Source organism: Pezoporus wallicus, unplaced genomic scaffold, assembly GCF_028554395.1.
Source record: "Pezoporus wallicus isolate ANWC-B61680 ecotype Strahan unplaced genomic scaffold, APGP_CSIRO_Pwel_v1 contig_8042, whole genome shotgun sequence".
Taxonomy (NCBI): Eukaryota; Metazoa; Chordata; class Aves; order Psittaciformes; family Psittacidae; genus Pezoporus; species Pezoporus wallicus.
Genome location: NW_026639380.1, coordinates 1,833,541 through 1,853,294, shown reverse-complemented (window position 1 = coordinate 1,853,294; position 19,754 = coordinate 1,833,541). Strand labels below are relative to the sequence as shown.

Here is a 19,754-nt window from a genome sequence, read left to right as displayed (position 1 = left end):
AAAGTAACATAAAAGGAGAGTCATACTGCAGCTGGATGGCTCCAGATACCTTAGAATGGGTAGTTAATTTAAAGCTAGTGCTAAACAACCTCTGTGCACCATCAAAAAGGCAAAGTCTTGATAATTCAGAAACCATTAGTGAGGGAACAGGAAATGAACAAACTGGCACATGTAAGAAAATTGACCACTTGTTAAAAATGCAGGAAGACGCTTGTGCAGCCAGAGGTGAGTCTTAAACTGTGATGAATTTGGTAAGAAAGGAAAATGAAATCCGTCATTTGTGTGACTGAATTTTCCCTTTTCTGAATATGATAAAATATCTACCAGAATGCTACATCAGTAATCTGCAGTCTTGCCTCCAAAAAAGTGAATTTTATATGAACATCATTAAAATAAGAAAGAAAGAGTTCATAAACAGGCCAGTGATAAGCAATTCCTCATTTCCATTTTTCTCTACTGCTATTCAGAATAAAAGCCAATGCAGTGCACAATGAAGCTGGGAAGGATTTTAGAAGCTGCCTTTATTGTGTGACTATGCTGTCACTGGGCAGCAGGAAGGAGAAGGGAACTGGAAGAAAGTGTGGGCCTTGATCACCCTGGTCTGGTGGGAGGTGTCCCTGCCCATGGCAGGGGGGTTGGAACTGGATGATCTTAAAGTCCTTTCCAACCCAAACCATTCTCTGGTTCTATGATTCTATGTGCGGCCACTGTGCTCCATCTATGTTCTTCCACAGGAATTCTTTGCAGGCTCGTACCCTGGGGACAGTAGGGTGTGGGTCATCTAGGGGGGGAGATCTGGGATACAGATGGGAGGCCACATAGTGCAGCTCCATGCCATGGAGCGGAGTCCCAGCCACCTCCTGCCAGCCTGGGGTAAAACCTGCATTTCAGAAGCACGTGGGGAGCCTTCCCATCAGCAGGAGCTGGGCCTGGATCAGTCCCCAGAAAAGGCTGGTGTTCGCCACTGCTAAGAGAGTGCAGAGCAACTTCACTGAGCAACTGACTGTGTCATTAGGGTGAATTAGGAGCAGCCAAAGAATACTGGAGCATATAAATGGAGTCAAAATTTCCACCTACAGATCTGCATCTAAAGAGAGTCCTCCCAGACTGAGGGGAATGACAGTTTCCCCAGTTGAAAGGATCTGCCTGATGAAGCTTTCTCTAGATTGCTTATCCCTCTTGCAGCTTCCAACTGCAAATTACTTTAATCAAAACAATTACATTTTTCTTAATTGCTTGCTCTGTGTTCTGCCCCTGTGTGGGGTTCAGAGAGGAAAAAAGAACATGGAAATATATCTCAAAAGTTCAAGCAGCATCTAGTGGTTATGTAAACCTTACCTCACCAACTGCTTGGCACACAGTGTATTATTGTAAAATCAGATATGACTTGTATATCACATAATTTACTTTTTATCTTAACTAGCAAGCCACTCTAAGAGCAGCAACTAAAGAAATGAGTTTATCAGCTTATATTAATGCAGTTGTTATCAGGGGCATACAGGGTAAAAGTCATTTGTAGATTACAATAATATAACTGCAAGGAAAGTTCCACACGGGAAGGTGCCACCTGATTAGGTTTATGTGGAGGATTGCATAAAAGAAAAGATGTTAAAGCATCTTGGCAGGAGAAAATCTCTTAAGAGCACAATGTTCCACCGTGATAGTTCGGTGAGAGCCAAGTTTTGACAGCACATTTTGGGCTGATACCCATGCAAGGAGAAATGTGAGCACTCGTAGGACACCTGACTCGGGCCGGTGCGTTCAGTTTTCTATCAACACACAGCCATCCACCTTCTACCCCCAGGACTGCAGTGCTGGGTCATGGCTGAGTGGGGGATGCTTACAAAAAGCATTTGAGTCTGTCTCAGCGCATCTTCTCTTACTCTTGGTTTTGTGCGCTGCAAAAGGGAAGGTTCCTCTAAGCCATTGCTGCTGAGGAAAACAATTGCTGCCGGCATTACAGACCTCTATCTACTCTTCTAATTAACATGCTAGTGTTTTGCAAACGGCTGTCAATATGAGCTAGGAGCCATTATTCTTTCTAAGAATTTACTGAGATGTAGAATTAATTAGTCAGCAGAAGGATTGCTATGCAGCAAGGCAGCTGTTTGTTAGCAAAAAAAGAGCAACTTGTCCAATAATTTAAAGAATGCTAATATTCTGTACAGGATCTGAGTGGATGGCTACATCTAGAACAATCTATTTCAGACTTTGGGTGAATTCTCAGGTACTACCTTTTCATGTAGCAGAAGGTGAGGGTCTCACTTCTGATGCTTCTTAATTACTTCATCAGTTTACAGTAAGCTCAGCTCCAATGGTTTTGGCTGAAGAAAGTGATAGAGTAAAATTACAAATTCCTTTTTATGAAAGACATTGCTGAGCTGCTTAATTACTGCATGTAATTTCTCCATACTTCAAAACCAAAATGAAGAAGGAAAATGTCAATTTATTTAACATATCCAAACCTTAAAACCATATATTCAGATATTGCCTCTGGAACTTATTTTGCTCCATAATCAGAAGAACAGAAAGCTTTCAAGTAATAGGAACAGAAAAACGTATCGGGAAACACATAAAGTATGTTCATCCGATTCCTGTAATGTTATCTCTAGTTCTATCACAAAAATACCCGCTATCTCCAAACAGAAGCAGGAAGCTCATGACTCTTTCTTGTAACAACTTGCCTGGCCTGGTACAGTACACACCCTTCCCCAGTGGGTGGAAGGGGTGGTAGCTCACTTCCAGCTTCACGCCAGGCAGTGTCCCGTGACTGCCGGTCAGGAAGAATTGGGGTGAGAAGCAACTGGGTGAGGGGACACCTCCAGAAACCCAGGAATAACGCACGTCAAAGCAATTATGTCTCCTTCACTCCTTCCAACACCTACAGCTTACAGCCATCACAATTCACGTTATATTTAGTATGTTTTTAGTTCTTTCAGAAAGCAACGTATGGTAAATCACGCCTCTTTTTGAACTACATGTTTGAAAACACACTTTTGTGCATTTAGAAAATGGATTTCAAAGATCCTTGCCTATGCAGCTTTCTTCAGAGAGCAGCTGTGCATCTCTAGTCTTACTTGATACTTCACCTCTAATGATGTCTGTTAATCTGCACTGCACACAGTACAAAAAAGGCACAAGCGCCTACCAGTTGAAGTTTTTCTTGCATTCATTGCTGTGCTAGTTCTTCATACTGGTAATTCCTGTTTCACAGCAGGAGGCAAAACACATGAGCTTAAGTCTCCACAGTATCAATATCTGCTCTACTTAATGTAGCCATACTACTTTGAAAACAAGTGTGAAAAACCCCTCCATCATATGCAGTGAAGTGTACGGGCAGAGCAGGAGAAAATAGAGCCTGTACTGTCCTTAAAAACAGAACCTTTGTTCAGATTAGCCTATGGTCAAGAAACCAGACTTGTTTTGAGTAAAGGAACCAAATATTTACTCAGAGATACCTCTACGGCCTGAACAGCGGAAAGCTTTTGTCCTAATTTCACTTGTAAAAGAAACATTGTAAATGAAGATAAGAGGTGAGTAAATAGGATGCATTTGTGAATCAGAAAAATTTATACCACGGGAGGAAAAAAGCTCCTTAACTCCAGCTACATCTAATTTTGTGTAAGTTTGCAGGTGCTAAAAAATGGCATACTTCAATATTGATGGTAGAGGGTATTGACAGGGTAGAATATTGGGTATGTGTATGCAGTGAATTGAATATGTATATTCAGTAGGAGGGAACTGAACACATGAAAAATGAAAGTAATGAGTAAAGTACCAAGCATCAGAAAATATGGCACAAGTCTGTTTCTTGTGACGTATCTGCAAAACTCAGAGTTCAAGGCAGGGCCTAAAATAAATAGGTTACATCTTTTACCCTCATAGTGTTAAGTGGTCTGTGCTGCAATGATAATAATTCTTAAAGTGGATTCATTAAGCACAAATCTACGAAGGCCAGTTCCTCATCCCTCTGACATCTCTAGACTAGGTAGCATTTGAGTGACTACAGTTGCTTTGTCACCCAAAGATTTCAATCCATAAAAAAAAAAAATAGTCTCAAGAAGACTGGATATTTCAAAGCCACAAAAGGAATCAGATTCTTGTCCAGAAACTACATTTCCAGGATAGTGTTAAAGCTTTAAGATCTTATGAATATTTTAAGTAAATTAACTTATGCCTTTATGAATGATTTGAAAAATAAATTTAAGTTCTCTCTGTACAATAAGTTCTTGTGCTTTTCTGACTATTAGCCATGGTTAAGTAATGATTACCAGAGCATCGCAGATACTTTTTCAGCCCGGATACTGCACTAAGTAACCTTTGTCCTGAGAAGAGTAAGAATTTCCCATCAAATTTGTGGAAAATGCATATAAGCACAGACAAACTAATTCTGCTTTCTTATTAATGCCTAGTTATGTAGTCCTAGACTGCTGTAGGAAGGATAACTTCATAGAGGCCTGAGTGAGATGTCAGGCTCTTTTGCCAACAGAGTAGTGATGGTGATGCATGCTTTTGGCTTACAGACTCATTCATACGCTGAACATTTTTGGGCAGTGTTTACATGTGTGTATTCACCCTTACGCAAGGCGGATGTTCACATCTATAAAACTTTAAATGTCTTGGGTATTTTCCACACTTTCTGCCAAGTTGAATAAATTGTATAGCTTCAGTAGCTTGGAAAAAAGCTAGCTCTCCTCACCAACGCCGAGCTGAATGGTTTTATCACCTTTTTTGGAAGACCTTCCCTGAGGCCAGCATCATACATAGCAGTTAAACTCAGTGAGGTTTTTACCGTTTATACAAAACCAGTAAAGGGTGAATGATACGCTATGCATTTCTCAGTCCCACTGGGCAAACAAGGTCTTTAAGCTTGCACAATTCCACCTGAGGGACTGGCACATGAAAAGTATCAATCATTCCATGCAACAGGAAGGACAGAGCAACAGGATAGGGTGAGAGAGGATGATAATTTTTTCCTTTCTTTTCAAATGGGAGGCTTTTGGTTAAGCTAATGGAGTTAAACTAGTGCAGTATTGATGCAATAGCTCAATAAGTGAAATCTGTTTATGCATTTCTAAATTTTGGGTAACGTCTCCAGTGCAATGAATTGAAAACAACAAATTTGGAAATAAAGACAATGCAATTGGAAAAACATGCACTGAGGAAAGACGTGGAGAGTCTTCTTGCAGCTAAGTTAAGCAGACTTAGAGTTCTGCTGTCAGTTAAAACTGATTAGGTCTCAAAGGCAATATTTACCATGGCTGATAATTTCAGCAGGCGCCTTTATATACACCTGTATAGATAGCTCTAGATGTGTGTGCATCCCTGTATTATATGTACATGCACAATACTATGTCTTACATGTTATCCTTCTCAGATATACAGAGTGCATAAAGATGTATAGGTATAATATGCATACTACATGACACATGTTGGAATAAGCCATGAAGTAAGTAGCACTTAATGTTTTCCTGTGTCACCTGTACTCCTTCCATTAAACAATCTCTGTCAGGGCTAACTGAAGCTCCTCCAAGCCATTTTAGTATTTAAAATTAAGCAGAAAAACCCTCAAGCACATCAACGAGGGCATCTGGAAATAACTACAGCAATCTTTCTTGGGGAGAAATAAAAAATTACAATCTATGTTATATTTTGAATGTAAAACATGGGTGGTGAAAAGCAGCCAAAGTCCTGAATACCACTGTGGCACAGCTAATGCGTTTGCCAGTTAAGACTGAATGCCTGTTAGTGACCTCAAATACTGTGATGGTCAACCCCAGCCAACTGTGGTGCCACGGTGTATGAAATGGAATGAACATAATGCATAGTTCCAAACACACGTATTCATACTCAACTTGTTTCCACAAATAGCACGACTGGATGAGCTACTCCATCTCCTTAAAAAACTGAAGCACAAAAATGCCAAAGTATCATAAATAACCAATTGATATTTTTCCCAATATCTGTCTGGCATCTCCTAAAAGTAGAAGTAGAAAAGTGCAGAACCTGCCAATGATATATGCCCAAGGAAGGAAATCCTAATTATATAAGGTTTTTAGTTCTATGAAAATCTGACAAAGCACATGCTTTAGCTAGGCTTCCAAACAGAAGTGCTTGGGTATCATGGGAGTCCAGTTCAGGAAACAGAAAAGGCAGCCATCATTATGAACATGTCAGCTCCACCAGACATTCCTTTGGGTTAACAAGAAGCAATCTGCAAATATATATCCCTTTGACCTACTTCCAGAAGCAAGTGCAGTGGTATTTGCTTAGGGAAATACATAAAACATGAAAGGAATATATAAAACAGAAAAATAAAAGAAGCTGGAAGCATGTTGTGAGAAGGGACAGCAGATTTACATGGGTCAAAGAATATTCAGGTACCACAATAAATATGTATGTTTTCAGAAATTTTGAAATGCATTAAAGCACATATTGATTCATGAACTGGTCAAACTTCAAACTAGTGGAGGCTTGCCAGGACATCCTGAAGGTCAGGTCATCCCCAGAACCCCCAGAGAAGGTCAAGCCTGGTGAACAGACAACTCGTGGTACAGATCATTTCTGCCAGTAAGGACCTGGAACATGTGAAACCCGCTCCAGTTCTTTTTTTATAAGTCTTATACATCTTTAGAAAAGAAAGTATCAGACTTCAGTACTAGAACTGCTGCAGTTAGCAATGTGTCTTCTGACAGTCTAAGAGCAGATTAACTTTGCACAGGAGTATTCTGGAAGGAAAGAAAAAGCCTGATATCAAGACAAGCTTGTAAAACACTTTTTATGAGAAGTATCTGGGAGCCATTTTGAGGAGAATGAAGGCTTGAAATCTCAAACATAAGTTTGAATAGGGATGCATAAGTAGTCAGATGGCCAAGGGGTCAAGTGAAATGCAGTTTATAAATAGTTTAGCATGATACCCTATGACTACCCTTCCTGTATATATGGTAGCATGATGATAACCATATGTCCAAAATTACTGATGCTGCTGATCAGGAAAATAAAAAAGAACAATTTCCTTTTGCCTTGATATTTGCATTCTGTAGAGGCAAACTGAGTGTACTTTGGGACTTCTTATTCTTGTATGTACAAGAAGTATTCAGTTCTCATATTACAAGGTTGATAATGAGCCAAGACTTTTCAGAATATTCTTGCAGAAGTAAGGAAATAAGACAACAACATAAATGAAGTTGTATATGATTGAGAAAGGTCACCAACTGCCTCAGAACATCTGTCTTGGTATCTTAACAAAACTGCCAGATTCCTTTAGGTCATTTATTTTTCAGGATCTATAGATCTACAGGCTTAGATCCTGGGAACTGCTCAGGCCCTTCCTGTATTTGTGTAGCTTTAGAACACATTGATCTGCAGTTTACATTTGTAGGAAGTGTGTTCTGCTGGGATAGGACAAAATGCTTCATGCGCCATGACACCTGTCCCTGGGTCTTTGGATCAGACATTCCTCACAGCATATACTGATACTCAGGTCATAAACTTCTGTAACAATTTTATACTGAGAAAGCCAAGCACATGTAATGCATTTTGTTGTCTCAGAGCTGTTCAGAGGCTGACAGTGATTGGGGTCTATCCTACGACAACTCAATGGGTCCTGTCTGGACACCACTTCTGATTTTTTGATCCTCTTCATATGGAGTCTAATTGTGCATTATTGCAATTAGTGGGGATGGTACCCGGTCTCTTAAAAGCCATGTCTCCATGTGAGGAGTGTTAACTGGACTGAACTGTTCATCTGCCCTCAGAATGACGCTTTCTATCATGTTTCTGACTTAATTTTCCTAGAAGCAGATGAAATATTACATCATTTGTACTTCTTAAAAGTAGTGCTGTGTCAGACTGTACTTCTTGGTCTCACCTTGCTCTTCTTCCACCACCTATCATGTGCATCTGTGTTCCTAAATAATATATCTACTTGCCCATATAGCTAAAATTTTTGTGTGTGCACGGGTTTAAACATAAAATACAAATTAGTTTGATCCCCACTGCATTGGTAACACAGCCAAATTCTTAATATTTTATAATGCATATTCCATTAAATAAATAATAACTGAATTGATCTATGCTACGATATGTGTATATATACACATTTTAAGATGCCTGTAAATAACATTTTAAAGCCTGTTCACACATCAAAAGACAGGTTGTTTATTTCTCTGTTAAAACAATCCAAGGGTTTAACTCTTCCTATTATGTAAACAGTGGTGACAGCTGCTTTCAAGGAAGCTTAACTTCATTAAAAATACTAGTTTCCCATTGTAAAATCAATACTAATATACCATAAAAACCCCTGGTGAACTCTGCCTCCTTACATGCTCTCACATTTTGTGTATTAGGGGCACAGCACTACTCTAGATACCAGAAGATAATAATATGGCAATATATATAGAGATATATATATATTTGAATGTCAAAACATTAGGTAGGTCAACTTGAGTAATGAATATATCTCAAATACATGATTCTTTCTATAAATAAAGGTCATTAATTGTCTTTGCAACATGGGTGCCTTGTAAGACTTTGGTTGTATCTGGCTACCAAACTGGTAAAACATTTCTGGGTATCTTTAGCTCAAAACACACTTGTGACTTATAGATGAAGCTTTAACTTTTTCTTGTGTTTTATATTAAACTTGTACTTGCAGTAGACTTGTGATATCATTTACGAGACAACCTTTAGGTAAACATTTTAAACAACTCATACAAAAGAAAGATTTGTATGTCAAGAGTATTTTTTAGTGACAAGAAAGATAGGTATACTCTATTCATTTCTCAAGCAGACCTTAATGAATCACTTTAAAAGGACACTACAGCTGAAGACTGAAGAGCAATATTTATCAACATTAAATAAAACATTTGGTGAAGTATGTATAAATATTTCTTCATATGAACATAACACAAAATTAAATAGTTCAGATACACAGACACCATTTAATATATTTCCACTGTTGTCAAATTCATCTGTAAACACCATCTCACACTGAATACAAAAGCAGCTTTAACATCAGTTCTGTGTTCACAACACTGATGCCCCTTTGTAAAAGAAGGTATTTGTTTTGTTTTATTTTCAGCAAAATAAGAGTCTAAGCAATAAAAAAAGTTTTGGTCAATTCAAAGGAGAATACAAAATTATCTTTCAACATGTAACTAAATCAAATTTAGAACAATAGTTTAAAGTACAATCCTTTCCCCAGGGGATCTCCGACTTTTATAAATCATATTTGGTGCAGACCACATCACAAATACCAGGAAGTACTGGTCATGTCAAAGCTATAAATATTAAAGCCCTTGTAAAATTTTCTTTATGAAAAATTGCCAGGTTACAAATTGGCAATATTAATGTTTTTCACAACACCAAATAACCTGGCATTAAATGGACTTAGGTGCAGTTCTCCTGATGATTTTTAAAACAGGTTCTGGAAAAAACCCACTTTTTAGCAAGCATCCTTCATGTGCAAAAATAAAGCATTTCTTTCACACAAATCTTCTGCATCTGAAGATCACCTGGGCAGACAGTGAGAGTGGGGGGGGCTCCACCAGCTTCAGATAGAAAATTACAACCTGAACTTTCACTGGAAGCCATACAGGTGCTGTGCACTGGATCTCAGCTGGCTCTGAAAACAGTGGTACATCCACACGGTGCAAGTCAGGACAAGGTGTTTCAGCATCCGTGCATGCTCTGACAGCAGCAAAGCCGCCCCACCAGAAAACAGCGGTCCTGCTACTGGCTGCACCCGCCTGGGTCCTGAGCGAGTCCCTTTGCGCACTAGCACTGTGCAACCCAGATGTGGGCTCCCACCATCCCACACCCCGTGAAGATAACTTCACATTCTGCCCTTAATGTAACCTTCAATTCCTTTCACCTTGTATCTTTTAAAGAGGTGTGATCACTTTGGGGAGAGATACTGGGCTCAAGATTAAGGTTTTACTGGGCAGGTGCCCCATTATGAAACTCTATAGACCATTAGGTTCCACAGGGCTCGGTTCTCTCCATTTGAAATGTGACACTATGTTTTGGTTTTAAAGATAAATTTGAATTTCAGGTAGCAAATTACATATATATTTATAATATGACTTTCTGGGGGGGGGGTGTGTGTGTTAATTTCAGTCATGTAATTGTGATGGGGAGCCCTGTAAAACCTAAACCAATAGATTACCTCTTTCCTGGTATGTGTGTATTTTAGAGGTGTGAATGTATGCTATACATACAAACACACTCACACACATATATATAACATGAGCTGCACACATAGATACTCGGCAATCAGGAATCAGGGGTACAATTAACAATACACCAGAAGTAGACAGGAAACTCTACCTGGACAACAAGAAGCAATTTTGCAACCTATACAGTGTCTGAAATAATTACATAATCCTATTTCGCTAGCTTGCTACATCTGTATGTGTCTTGAATTGTAAGTTGTTGGATTCCTTGGAAACAGAAGAGTTGGGCTAGCTAGATGTGCTTACCTGAGATCCCAGAGTTGACTATAATCAAAAAGCTGGGCAGATCGGTAATGGGTTTACAATTGTTATACAGCTTCTTGCAAATTTGTAGGAAAACTTTATTAAGTCTTTCATTCCTTAGTAAAAACGTTGAAGCTTGTTAGTTTTTGCTCAATGCATACTTGACTTTTAATATTAAACTGGATTTATTAAAAGGATACGTAGGCCTGGCAGCTGCTTTCACATCTTGATGCTTAAATGTTTAAATAAGCACCCTGGAACCGCCTTCACACCCCAACTCATCGTAGCCCATCCCATCCCTTCCCTTTTTATCCCGCCCCATTCCATCCTGTCCCATCCTGTCCCATCCTATCCCATCCTGTCCCATCCCATTCCCATTTCATTATTTTTTCAATTGCTTAAAAAATACTATTCTATGAAGCCTCCCTGGGGATCCGCTTATGAAAAATGACGGACTGCCTCTGCTGATACTGCTGTTTGCGTCGTTTCCGTTTGTCACACTGGCACAGCAGCAGCATCTTGAAAGTGTTTCTGAATGTTTTGTTACACAGTGCATAGCACATGGGGTTCACTGTACTATTGATGTAGCAAAGCCAGTACCCCAGGTTCCAGAAAGTTTTGGGGATACAGCTGCAAAATGTGTTCACCAGAACCATGATGTTATATGGGGTCCAGGTAATGATGAAGGCAAACAAAATGGCACTAAGTGTTTGTGCCGCTTTCTTTTCTTTGATAAGTGACATTCGTTTTCGCTTTGTGATCTGACTTCTGGTCTTCAAGGCAAACTTTTTTGCCAGGGTTGCTTCCTTGAAGGACAAGGGCAGGGCTGCAGATGCCTTGGTCACTGATGAGATGCCATCAGAAGCTGTGGTTGTCTCTGCTGACCCTGGCTGAATTGGAAGCTTAGAAAAGCTCTTCTGGAAATTCCCACCATCCTGAACACTTTTGGGAGGGTGCAATTTTTTAGGTTTCTTTTCCTTCAATTCGGTGTCAGATTTCTGCAGTTCATCCCCTGACTCATGCAAATCTTCTGAGGAGGGGAGTTTTGTAGAATTGAGGATGGCGCTGTGACCAGGAAGCTTCAGCACGATTGAATAGATGGCTCTGGTCTCTGCAGTGATGTCTTCTTCGTCAGAGGAGGCTGAATTTTCAAGGGAAGCAGCAGCATCATTGTTGTTCCAGCTGTCACTGCTGCTGTGATCTTGATCCCCCTGGTCTGTGTTGGGTTCCCAGCTTTTCATTGTGAGCCAGAAGTGGCAGCGCCCGTATTTCCTTCGGGTGGAGCGTTTCATGCTCTGTCGTTGCAGCTCATAGCTGCTGCAGCTGCGGGAGCTGCCTGTCTGGTGTACGAAGCGTGCTGCTTCCACTTCACTGCCTGAAGCCTGTAGCCCTGCTAACTCTTTGGTGCGTTTCTCGGTCTCCTTGTAGATCCTCCAATATAAAATACTCATAATGGTGACTGGCAAGTAAAAGGCAGCTATGGCAGTGCCAAAAGTGATGACAGGTTCACTGAGAAACTGTATGAAACACTCATCAGGAGGCACAGTCCTCTCCCCAACAAAATACTGCCAGAACAAGATGGCAGGGGCCCAAAGAACAAAAGAGACGATCCATGCTAAACCAATCATTACCCCAGCCCTTTTGGTTGTTCGTTTGGCTCTGTATGTAAGTGGCCTAGTGATGGAAAAATACCTGTCAAAACTGATGACAAGAAGATTCATGACAGAGGCATTACTGGCAACATAGTCAATAGAGAGCCAAAGATCACAGGCCAAGTTTCCCAAAGCCCAGTGGTCCATGATGATGTATGTGGTGAAAAGATTCATAGAAATAACACCGATGATCAGATCTGCACAGGCAAGACTCAGTAAGAAGTAGTTGTTTACTGTTTTCAGTTGTTTGTTAACTTTAAATGCAACAATCACTAGGATGTTTCCTATGATGGTCACCAGTGCAAGGATCCCAGTGAGGAAAGCAATCAAAACGACTTGCCAGACTGTGTGTCCACCCAGAGGGTCTTTGCTTGTGGCATTTAAAGACACGTTTGCTGATTCCACAGTGGGGAGGGGAAAACTCTCTGTGGTCTGAGGGAAATCATAGCTGCCAATCAGTGATGCTGCTTCATCAAGAAGTCCTGGTCCATATGAATCTCTCTTCCAGAAGGAGCTTACATTTGAAAACAGGGGCAAAGCTGAACTGTTATTTTGCATGATCATTGTGGCTCTCTGACATAGTCTGCAGCAGGGAAAAAAACAAATGAAAATCAAGTGAACAGGTGAAGAAAGTAAATAGCTAACTGTCCTCACACTCACACATAAAGTACCTTTAGCACTTTGAAAGATGTCTTTAAAAGCCATGCTATTCGTGACACATTCCAAGTCAAATGTGTACATGACAGTACTCAGCTTACGGCTGTGGTTTATGTGAGCCCATTCTAGTAATCGCATACAATTTCCTTAAAAACATTCAATCACAGAAGAACCAAAATCCTAGAGAATATGAACCCACAGTAGTATTAAAATGCTCCCTAACTGTAACTCTTCATTAAAACACTCCCTGACAGATCTTCCCTGAACTCTACATCTCAACAGCTTACTATTCTGGAGCCTTTGCAAACTAAATGCCAGACATATGCAGCCACATATCCTCTCAAGTTTGTATCAGTGCTGGCCCCCAGTGCTACCCTGGCACTAGCAAAACACTGCCCCAGCCTCTGCTGCCTCCACCAGCTGCTAATGACAAACAACAATAAATACTGTTCTGTCTTTCTTTAAAGATACAAGCCAGCATTGTTTCACTGTGTCAAGCTACTCTAGCCTGTGAGGCGGCAAAGATCTTTTCATTTCCATCTACCTGATAAAGGTACTAAAAGTTCTCATTAGTACTTTTGGCACATGCCAATATTCATTTCTCATGCACATTTTTATACTTGGATTTTGTACATCTAATGACTTCAAAATATCTTTGGGGCAACACATGTTAAAATTTCCTTTGAAAATATGGTCTCTAGATTCGGAAAAAAATACTTGGCAGATGTATGTCAAAGCAATCACTATACACACTAGGAAAAGAGGAAAGAACATGAAAGGGATTCATAATTAAGCTTCATAATTTTTTTCCCCAAGTATTATTAAAATTAAGACATGCTCAGAATAGGAATTTGCATTTCCCTTATTTCATTAACTTTGTGGTCAGCTGACTAGATTCATTGCAATAAATCAATTATAGCATCAAGAAACAAGAATTCTGATGAAGAAATCCATTACCAACAGTAAATATTGAGCAAAATATACTGTCAAAGAGATATCTTTGTTTTCCAAGTATGAATCCTTCCAGAGTCAATATGTTATGGTATGAGGTAACAATGAGCACCACAATGCACTGGTGTTACACAAAACATTTACCCAAAACAGAAGGTTTTGATTCTTTAATTAATTTCTAAATCCAGTATTCCCTTGACCTGTACTTGGTTTTGCTAGCAAGCCGTAAAACACAACATGGTCTTAAATGGTGCAGTTTTTTTGACATATGCAATATACAAACCAACAATGCATTCCCTTAGCTCATGCACAATAGCTAACACAAGCCCCCCATATTTTGATATCTAGCATAAATGAGATATCAATTTTTCCCTTTATTAATAGGAAGACAAGGTTACAATGATACTGCCTTATTTTAATCTAATTCAATCCACTTTTAATTTGTTAATCACAGGATGCAAAAATAATAACAACATGACAATAACAACAATACATATTGCTGTGGGAAGTCACACAGTTAAATTTAACTCTGTTCATCATTTAAAGATTGACAATCTGGAGCAACTCAAAAAATTTTGGAAAAAGACAATGGTAAGACTTTTATGAACTGCAAACTGACATGGATAACTGATTTTCTTAAAATCAAAGTAGGCTGAAACTAAACTTTGTCATTCCAAGTTTTCATTTCTTTGCAAGGTTCATATCATAGAATCATAGAATGGTTTGGGTTGGAAGGGCCCTTAAAGATCATCTAGTCCCAACCGCCTCTCATGGGCAAGGACACCTTCCACTGGACCAGGTTGCTCAGAGCTCCATCTAACCTGGCCTTGAAGACTGCCAGGGATGGGGCAGCCACAGCTTCTCTGGGAAGCCTGTGTGAGTGTCTCACTACACTCACAGTAAAGAATTTCTTCCTAATGTCTAAATCAACCCTCTTTCAGTTTAAAACCATTCCCCCTTGTCCTGTCACTCCATGCCCTTGTGAAAAGTCCCTCTCTGGATTTCTTGTGGGCCCCTTTAGGTATTGGAAGGATGACATAAGGTCTCCATGGAGATTTGCCGGGGTCATGTTGAGCTTCTCGTCAACCAGTGTGAAAGAAATGAGTAATTTAGAATGAAATTTGAGGCAAAAAGACATTCTGAAAATTTATCAAGCTGCTGCTCTAAAACGTTTTATTTTTTTTTTTGCATTTTAATTGATCCTTTCCCAAGAAAATCTAAATGAACTTTTCTGACACAATTTCACTATGTCCTTGCCATCTATTAGAAAAGCTGTGGAACAAAACAAATTTCTTTTTTTTCTTCCTCAAAGTAAAATACTTCTGACTATGAAGTTGGTGCACTTCAGGCCACCAAGCATACAGTACAGCAGCATGTCCTCACTGATCCTTGCCGTATTGTTTCAAAGAAGCCGAAGTTAAATCTGCACTGTGGGAGATAGACTTATCCTGCATAATTAAATGAAAGTCTGCAGAAAGTAATTTGCAAAAAGGCAAGCAGATGTCTGGATTGGAAGCTCTCTCGCCTGTTTTTCATTCACAACCCCTCAGGCACACTCATACCAGCTCATTCCCTCACCTTGAACAAAGACAACATTCATTTACATGTCTATAAAGTTGGAGATTCCACATATTCAAAAGTTAAAAATGAGGGCCCATGAAAATTTAAGGTACAAGAACATTCTCCTTTGGCAAAGACAGTAAAGCAGCATTCAAGTTTGGCTTGCCCTTTCCAATCATGGGTGAAACAAAGTTCAGCTGTGAGCAACCACCTACGCAAGTGCTGATGAAATTCTTACCAGGTGTTCATGGGACAGTGTGGTTACTCACAGTGGGTAAAAGATCTTTAACTCAAACATGATTGCTGGAAACCATCCTTCTTGCAATGTTTTACTTAGGAAGCAGGCATCTTTTCCAGAGCTGTCAGATGGGGTGAGGTCAAAACCAGAATAGTATGAGAGATTTGAAGTAATGATACTTAATAAATATATGCCAGAAATGATTATTATTACAGGGTCCAGACTTTCCATCACTGATCTTAAAGACAGAGAGCAGAGGATGAAAGCCAGAAAGCCTCCCCTCCACAGACATACACTTGTGAAACCTTGACAAGGTAACAGCCAACATAGTTAAGTATTGATTGAGAAGTCTGGCAGGTAAATTTATATGGTGATGACATCATTGTGCTGCTTTTTCATTAAAAAACAAGCTGGTTTCTTATAATACACAAGAAAGGACCAGGCAGAAGATACTGACAAAGGAAACAAAGCTTCCAGGACAGGGCATAGAATAAACCCCAATATAATTTAGAAGTGATGGTAGAAATAACACTATTACTAGGAAAAAAAAAAAAAATCGTTGACAGTTTGGGGGTATTTCCCATTTTTGTTGCATAACACAACCATAAAACAACCTATGCATTAGCCTTGGAGGTTCAAAACAACTACCACATACAAGATACAACTAATCTTGGAAAATTAATGTGGAAATGCTGCTCTATCACTAGGTCTGTAAAATGATTGTGAATTCTGTCTAATTGTAGACTTTGAAATTAAGTTTAAACGTAAATTAACCAATAAATCCTTCAGAAAGGCCATGCTTCAAAAGACTCATTATGAGGAAGCCTGGGAAAGCCATACTTCAGCTGCAGTCTTTCAGATGCTGACCAGGTGGTGGAACAACACCTTTTCAGTTCTCCCATCCCTGGACTTCAAAGTAACTCCTCCAAGCCACTGCTTCAATGAAAACCTGCACAGACCTTAGCAGTCCAGTAACTGAGGAAGAGGAGAAATTGAGAGCTACCTGCTGTCCACTGCAATACTGCAAGCTGAAACTCAGCTTTTAAAACTCCTCAGGCATTAAAGGGACCCCTAAACTCACACTGACTGGACTACTTGATAAAATGGACATGCTAGCAGGACGATCTTTTGTTATTCTGGCTCTTCTACAAGCTTCTGTAACTGCACTGCTTAATTCAATAAAAAATGTATTACCCATATGTTCATCTGCACAGAAAAAAACCTGTCACACCACCACTATCATAACATACCAGATCAGTGCAACTGGATTTTCTTCACTTCAGAAAGCCAAAGCAAGGTAAATTATCCATCATTTTCCAAAACTGCCACGCATTTTCTGCTTTCTCTCTAAGAAGTGCTACAGGAAAGAGAGAGTGGCCTGGGTTCAACAAAACAACAGCGTGATCCACAGGGCAGCTGGCCAGCACCTGCCTGGCAAGCCAAGCTCAGAGACAGAATGATGTGCCACCAAGCAGGAAAGCAGCCGCAAATATTATGGTAAAACAAACAGTGAGCACAGCGTGAGTGAGGCAAACAAACCAAACAGTGACATGATTATAGGTCTGTACACCAGGGCAAGAGCTCACAAACTGTTGGTACCATACACTACAGTACAATTTCAAGCCAGGGAGTAACAAAGGAAACTTTTTTTTAGCCCAAGAATATATAATACTTTACCTAAGATTACTGCTACGCTATTCACTGTGGGTTTTTTTGTTTTGGGTTTTTTTGTTGTTGCTCTTGTTTTTGCTTAGTAAGAGCTTACAAAAGGTACAGGCCAGAGAACACCAGAGGCAATGTACACTTCCCAGCATTATTCAGGAAAAGGGTAGGCCTAGTACAGACAATGGTTGTACAAACTTTCACATACATCCTTCCCAAGGTACCTCTGCTCCCTGCCCCACTGGAGGGATGGAGATACTAAATATCCCACTAAGCCCCACTGGAGAGGATGGAGAAAGGAGCTACAGAAATGGTCACTAACTTCAATAACTGGGTGTAACACAGATTTAAAAGCCTGGATTTTTGGAATAGTCTAATTCATTGCACATTGCTGTAAATAGAAAGCAAAACAGACTAGACAGTTCTGTCACACATTTCCACCCCATTTAATTTCTCTCTGCTTATTTCATATTTCAGCAGTTCTGTGAATACTTCATATTTCAGTTTACTAAATTTTTGTTTTTCCTTAAACCTTCCTATTCACAAACACACACCCTTAATTTTTGTAGAGAAGTCTATTTTCTTGCTGTTCTTAAAGGGCCCCAAGATGCATTTTTTTGGGGAAGTCAGATGGCAGTCTCGGGGCTTGGCTATATGGGAGCTCATAACCAGCAAGCCTTTAAGATTGAAGGATTTCACATCTCATTTGATTGCACAGACAAGAAAATCGCTTACCTTATTTTCCATTTTCCTCTGCATTGCTTCTCTATCCACATTAGCCTAGACAGCAGAGAACTCCATGCAGTGAATTATAAAACTGTTTTCTAATGTAAAGAAACCAAGCCTTCAGAATGCTTGATGCCGTGTCCTAAACTAGCACATAAGGTTTGCTCCAAACCTTGTATTTGGTAAAATAAAAATACATATGAATTTTAAAGTTTCCCTGAAATTATTCCAAGGTTACATATGCCTATTTTTCAAACCACACAGAGGCTTTTTGTTTGTGTGTTTTTTTCTTTTTTTCAAAAAAAACCCAATAAAGTATTTTAAAAACTTATATTGGAAAAAAGAATACGCAAGTATTCACACTAGTATCCATGGTTTTACACTTCTTGTATAGCAGCTCACATCACTTGCAGCTAGTGTAGCATCATATAGGATTCCTAATGAATGTGTATGTGACAGCAGAAAGAGTATAATTATCAGTGAACAGGACCTCAGATTTTTCATGCCTTACCTATACTGATGATTAAAGATATTACACTCGATATAGTTTTGCATCTTTGTAGAATGAGAAGACAGAGCCATAGAAATTGATAACATTATGAAATTCCCGGGCCACTGTTGACTGTAGATACAAACAAGTAACTGATATACTCTTATACTTTCATATATATGTACATATACACATAAGAATATATACATAAAAATACAGTACATATAATGTGACAAAAGTATGTGTATATATTGCTGCAGATGAAAGCATATGTATATATATGCATATATATATACGCACACATATATATTTGCAGATATATATGCAAATGCTTTTGTCACATTATTCCAAATTTTGTTATAAGGAAAGACTCTCTTTCACTAATTAGCTATAGATTTGTTATAGATAAAGCTCAGTTTAACATCCCACTAACACTTCAATCCAAGCCCGTCCATTTTCCATGCATGAAGATGTTTTGCTTATGCTTGCTAAAATTAACTATATTTAATGACAGTGCTTTAAAATTGCTTTTGTGATTAAGGAATTAGATTTACTTATTATTTGTTAATTGTGTTGCTGCTGTTAGTGTGTGAGGACTAGCATGAGCAAACTAGGAATTGAGTTTCTTTAATCCTGTGTATTGTTTTCGTTACTTTGGTGAGCATTTAGAGAACCTAATGCACAGCACTAAGATACCTGATCTGTCTCTCTGTCTGCCCTGAAAGCAAGGGGAGACAGGGTGATGCTAACTCAAGTGTTCCTGCTGGGATGCGTAATGATGCCATGCTGGGAGCACCTGAAACTGAAATTTATTATCTAAAGCTGGGAAGAGCCTCTTTTATGCCTTAATTTGCCAATTAGCTTTTGCCAAAAATCTAACATCGCCTTCACTTGGACTGAGAGGTTTACACTTATACTGCCTAGCTGTACCTGCAGCATCCACTGCAGGCCTTGACTGCTTACACTGTGTTTGCTTTTACAATGTTTGCTCTTCCAAAAACTTTACTTCATGTAGCATGAACCCTCCACTGGGGGGTTTTATGTTATGATGGAAATGTAACTTTGAATACTAATGTGTTTTAATGGACAGTGATTTCAGTGGAAACATCTGCTTATTTACACAGCTATAAAAATAAAATTAAATACTGTGTTACCACTGGGACCAGAAAAGAAAATAAAATCTCAAACGTTGTATCTGTCCAAAAATCCAGATCTATATTTCTGATGCCTTGCACATAAGATTTAATTTGTTACAAGAACTGTATAATCCTCTTGCATAATTTTTCCAAATATGCCATGGATAACAAACATAAATTCCAGTCTGCGTAGTTAAAAGGACA

At 39.2% G+C, this 19,754-nt stretch overlaps 1 protein-coding gene across 3 annotated transcripts in view; it reads right to left on the bottom strand.

The window, feature by feature from the left end:
• Nucleotides 1-10,869: 10,869 nt before the first annotated feature.
• Nucleotides 10,870-19,754, bottom strand: part of CHRM3 (cholinergic receptor muscarinic 3) — a 273,490-nt gene continuing 264,605 nt past the window's right edge. For all 3 annotated transcript variants that reach the window (XM_057414522.1, XM_057414523.1, XM_057414524.1), the window contains one exon: nt 10,870-12,713. In XM_057414522.1, coding sequence (XP_057270505.1) covers nt 10,892-12,713 — 1,822 coding nt within the window. In that variant the 3' untranslated portion in view covers nt 10,870-10,891. The remainder of the gene's footprint in view (nt 12,714-19,754) is intronic.